This window comes from Triticum aestivum, chromosome 7A (assembly GCF_018294505.1).
Source record: "Triticum aestivum cultivar Chinese Spring chromosome 7A, IWGSC CS RefSeq v2.1, whole genome shotgun sequence".
NCBI classification, from domain to species: domain Eukaryota; kingdom Viridiplantae; phylum Streptophyta; class Magnoliopsida; order Poales; family Poaceae; genus Triticum; species Triticum aestivum.
This window is the reverse complement of record NC_057812.1, coordinates 728366619-728371228: the sequence shown is the minus strand read 5'-3', so window position 1 is coordinate 728371228 and position 4610 is coordinate 728366619. Positions and strand designations below refer to the sequence as shown.

At 53.2% G+C, this 4610-nt stretch overlaps 1 protein-coding gene across 1 annotated transcript; it reads left to right on the top strand.

Moving 5' to 3' along the window:
• The first annotated feature begins 2387 nt into the window (after positions 1-2387).
• Positions 2388-4109, top strand: LOC123147138 (BTB/POZ and MATH domain-containing protein 2-like). Its single transcript, XM_044566372.1, has one exon. It carries the CDS (start codon positions 3002-3004, stop codon positions 4061-4063), a length of 1062 nt encoding a protein of 353 aa, XP_044422307.1. The 5' UTR covers positions 2388-3001; the 3' UTR covers positions 4064-4109.
• Positions 4110-4610: the final 501 nt, after the last annotated feature.

Below are 4610 nucleotides of genomic sequence, written 5' to 3'. Positions count from 1 at the left end.
CCTAAAATAGAGAACAGTCTCCTATTGATGCTCACAGCACATCAAGTATACATAATAGCAAAAAACTACTAGCATAGATATGTTTGTTTGTAATAAAGTATGATGTTTTTTGTTCCTGTTTATGATATATAAAAAAATCATCAGTAAAGCTTGACATCACAAGGTTTTGGTCCTGGCACCGCCACTGCATGCAATGACAACCGTGCTCAACACCCCTCCGCAGTCGAAGCGTCGCCGGAGATGCAAAGACTGGACCGAAAACCCTCGAAAGTTGAGGTAGGCAGTCCCTTCGTCATGACATCGGCGAACTGCTGGTCGGTGGGTACATGCAAGACTCGAGCACAACCAAGTGCAACGTGCTCCCGGACAAAATGAATGTCGAGCTCAATATGCTTCGTCCGGCGATGATGAACAGGGTTGGCGGAGAGGTAGACCGCAGACACGTTGTCACAATAGACAATTGTGGCCTTGGGAACCTCACATGGCAACTCCTGAAGCAGCTGTCGTAGCCAGGAGCACTCCGTGACGGTGTTGGCCACTGCCCTGTACTCGGCCTCGGCGCTCGATCGTGAAACCGTGGGTTGTCGTTTAGACGACCACGAGATCAGAGAGGGCTCGAGGTAGACGCAGTAGCCGGAGGTGGAGCGCCGAGTGTCGGGACACCTAGCCCAGTCGGCGTCGGAGTAGGCGACGAGGCTGGTGTCGGGTGATGCCGTCAGGTGAGACCCATAGCCGTGGTGCCACGTATATACCGAAGAATACGTTTCACCAGAGCCCAATGGGTGTCACGAGGAGCATGCATGTGGAGGCACACCTGCTGGACAGCATACTGAATATCCGGACGCGTCAGGATGAGGTACTGGAGAGCACCGACAATGGAGTGATAGAAGGGAGCGTCGGATGCCGGAGATCCCTCGGCGGCGGACACCTTAGCCTTCGTGTCGACAGGCGTGGAAGCAGGCTTGCAGTTAAGCATGCCGGCTCGCTTTAGGAGCTCGGAGGCATACTTCTGCTGATGCAGAAAGAAGCCAGTGGCACGGCAGACGACCTCGATGCCGAGGAAGTAGTGGAGAGCCTCCAAGTCCTTGAGGGCGAATTCGATGCCGAGGCAAGCTGTGATCTGCTGAAGTACCGCTGGCGAGGACGCAGTCAGGATGATGTCGTCGATGTAAAGGAGAAGGTACGCGGTGGCGGCGCCCTGATGATAAACAAACAAGGAAGCATCGGATCGTGTGGAACGGAACCCCTGCTCCTGAAGAAAGGCCGCGATTCGTTGGTACCAGGCCCGGGGGGGCCTGCTTCAACCCATAAAGAGAACGAGACAGCAAGCAGTGGCGGAGCTTCATGGGGGCCAACCTGGGCCATGGCCCCCCAAGCTCACAAGAAACCATGCATATGTTTCTTTGTATTAGGCCTATTTGCCATCAAAAATAAGCTGAAATTTGTTATGTTTGCCCCCCCTTCAGCCCATGCCCCCCCATGATTTGGGCTCAAGCTCCGCCAGTGACAGCAAGCACATGTGGTCTGATAGTCGGTGTCGACGAAACCAGTGGGCTGCTGACAAAACACCTGCTCATCGAGATGGCCATGCAAGAAAGCATTGGACACGTCGAACTGGTGAACTGGCCAGGCGCGAGAAACAGCAAGTTGGAGGACAACGCGAATCGTGCCCGGTTTGACAACCGGGGTGAAGGTGTCGGTGAAGTCCAGACCGGCGCGCTGACGGAAACCGCGCACCACCCAACGCGCCTTGTAGCGCTCGAGGGAACTGTCGGGGCGAGTCTTGTGGCGGAAAACCCACTTGCCAGTGATAACATTGGCACGGGGAGGCCGCGGGACAAGCTGCCACGTACGGTTGCCCTGCAGGGCGTCGAACTCCTCACGCATCGCAGCAAGCCAGTTCGGATCCCGAAGGGCAGGGCGAGCGGAGGTGGGGATGGGTGACGGCGTCAAAGTCGAGGCGGCGCACACATACTCGCCGGAGGAGTAGCGCATGCTTGACATTCACTTTGTCTGGGAGCACGTTGCACTTGGTCGGGTTCGAGTCTTGCATGTACCCACCGATTAGCAGTTCACCGATGTCATGACGAAGGGACTGCCTACCTCGACTTTCGAGGGTTTTCGGTCCAGTCTTTGCGTCTCCGTCGACGCTTCAACTGCGGGGAGGGGGGCGGGGTGTTGAGCACGGTTGTCATTGCATGTATATATGGCGGCTAGGATCCCTTGTATTTACTTCCTAGCTTAGCGAAGGATCGGGACAATGAAAACCGTGCTCAATAGGTATGATTGCTCAGTCGCTCGGAGGTGCTCATAGAGTAGGGTTTGCGTGTGTGCGTTCATAGAGTAGGGTGAGTGTATGTGCGTATATATGAGCGCTTGTGTCTGTACTGATGTTTTTTGTTTGTTTGCGGGAGTGTGTTTGTACTGGTGTTAAAAAAATATACTCCCTATATTCCTTTATATAAGGTGTGTTTGTTTTTTGATAAAATTCCACAATGTGGGACAAACAGAGTCGGTGACCAACACGACGCGACTTGGTGCTCGTTTACATCTCGTATATGAGCAACCAGTTTGGTGCTCGCTATCCATCGGGCGACCAACGTAGAGCCCCTTCCTAAAATAACGATTTATAAGAGAATAAACACAGGGCTGGCAGCGTTCATCTCCCTTGATCAGACGGGTCGTTAGTTCCTTATATACCGCGGAACCCTAGCCGCCACCCCGCAGCTGGCCTTCCTCCCCGCCGCAGGCCGCCTTACGGTCTTCTCGGCGTGGTTGCCAGACCCCGTCCCCACTTTCCGCGCCACTCCAACCCTGCCTGGCGCCGCTTCCCCGAGCACGCCCTCCGCTGCACCGTCAAGTCCCGCGAGCACCTCCGGTCTCCTCCTCTGCTCGACTCAACTTGACGCCGGCTAGCTAAATCGGACACCTGACAATGTAGCTTCTGCCCTAATCAACGTACCGCGTACAACTACTTCGACAGTAGATTCATAAATCCATCATGCCGTTCGCGGGTGTATCTGTCATCTCCCGCGGTAAGCTCCTGGAGGACACCTTCCCAATGCCGGTGATCAACGCCAGTGCCGCCAGCGGGTACCACTTGCTCATCGTTGAAGAATACTCGTGCACCAGCAGATCCGCAGTGTCTCGCTCATTCACAGTGGGAGGCCACACCTGGCGCATCTATTACTACCCGGACGATGATGGCTTCATATCACTTAATCTTTACCTGCACGAGGAACCAACTGCAACACCCGTCAAGGCGCAGTACAAGTTCAGTTTCATCGATGAGAGTGACAAGCAAGAGTCGGCACGTATCCATCGCCTCAAAATATTTGAATTTCAAGCTTACAGCATGAACAGCTGCGGTAGATTAATGACACGAGAGAACTTGGGGAAATCCAAACACTTCAAGAACGATAGCTTCACCATCCGGTGCGACATCGTGGTCATCAACAATGTCACCACCACCACAACTTCTGAGTTCAAGGAGATCGAGGTGCCATCGTCTGACATGCAACGTAACTTCATGGACCTTCTCCTGACCGGGGAGGGCACCGACGTGGTGTTTGAGGTCGGCGGTGAGACTTTTGCCGCCCACCGCTGCATCCTTGCGGCCCGGTCTACAGTCTTCAGGGCTTTACTCTTCGGCCCCATGAAGGAAGGCACATCAACAATGGTACAGGTAAATGACATGGACCCAAATGTGTTCAAGACGATGCTTGATTTCATCTACGGTGACTCGCTGCTAGTGCCGGAGGCCGGTGAGAATAGTTGGGTCCTGCTACAGCACCTGCTCGTCGCAGCGGACAGGTATGACCTCCAAAGATTGAAGCACATGTGTGAGAAGAAACTATGCGAGCACATCAGTGTGAGCACTGCGACGACCGTCCTGGCCCTGGCTGATGAGCAAGGCTGTGGAGAGCTGAAGAAAGCGTGTTACGGTTTCCTCCGCTGTCCGGTAAATCTGAGGGCAGTCGTGGATACCGAAGGTTTTGATCATATACAGGGGAGCTGCCCTCATCTTATAAAGGACATTATCTTTGGCGTGCTGCCCTCGTAGATCATCTTAGTGCAACCATGGGCCATGGATCCATGGCTTGCAATTCTACTGGATTGATACCTTGATTCTCAAAAACTGAGGGAAATACTTACGCTACTCTGCTGCATCATCCCTTCCTCTTCGGGGAAAACCAATGCAAGCTCAAGACGTAGCAAGAAGGATTTCTGGCACCGTTGCCGGGGAGGTTCGCGCAAGTCAAAATTTGACTCCCGACAACGAGCCATTTCTGGCGCCGTTGCCGGGGAGTCTATGCAAAAGTCAACATACCAAGTACCCATCACAATCCCTCTCTCTCACATTACATTATTTGCTATTTGCCTATCGTTTTCCTCTCCCCCCAATTCACCCTTGTCGTTTTATTCGCCCTCTCTCTCCCTGTCATCCCTCTCTATTTGCCTCTTTTTGCTCGTTTGCTTTTGTTTGCTCATGTGTTAGATTGCTTGCTTGTCGCGATGGCTTAACCAAGATTTGGTGATCTTCACCTTAAAAGGTTAGAGGAGATCGAAAACAACGTTAGGAAGTTTATGGTTTTGCAATTTGAGCATAA

Bases quoted from the DNA above. Each gene is read 5' to 3' on its own strand.
- LOC123147138 (XM_044566372.1), top strand. From the start codon at position 3,002: ATGCCGTTCGCGGGTGTATCTGTCATCTCCCGCGGTAAGCTCCTGGAG.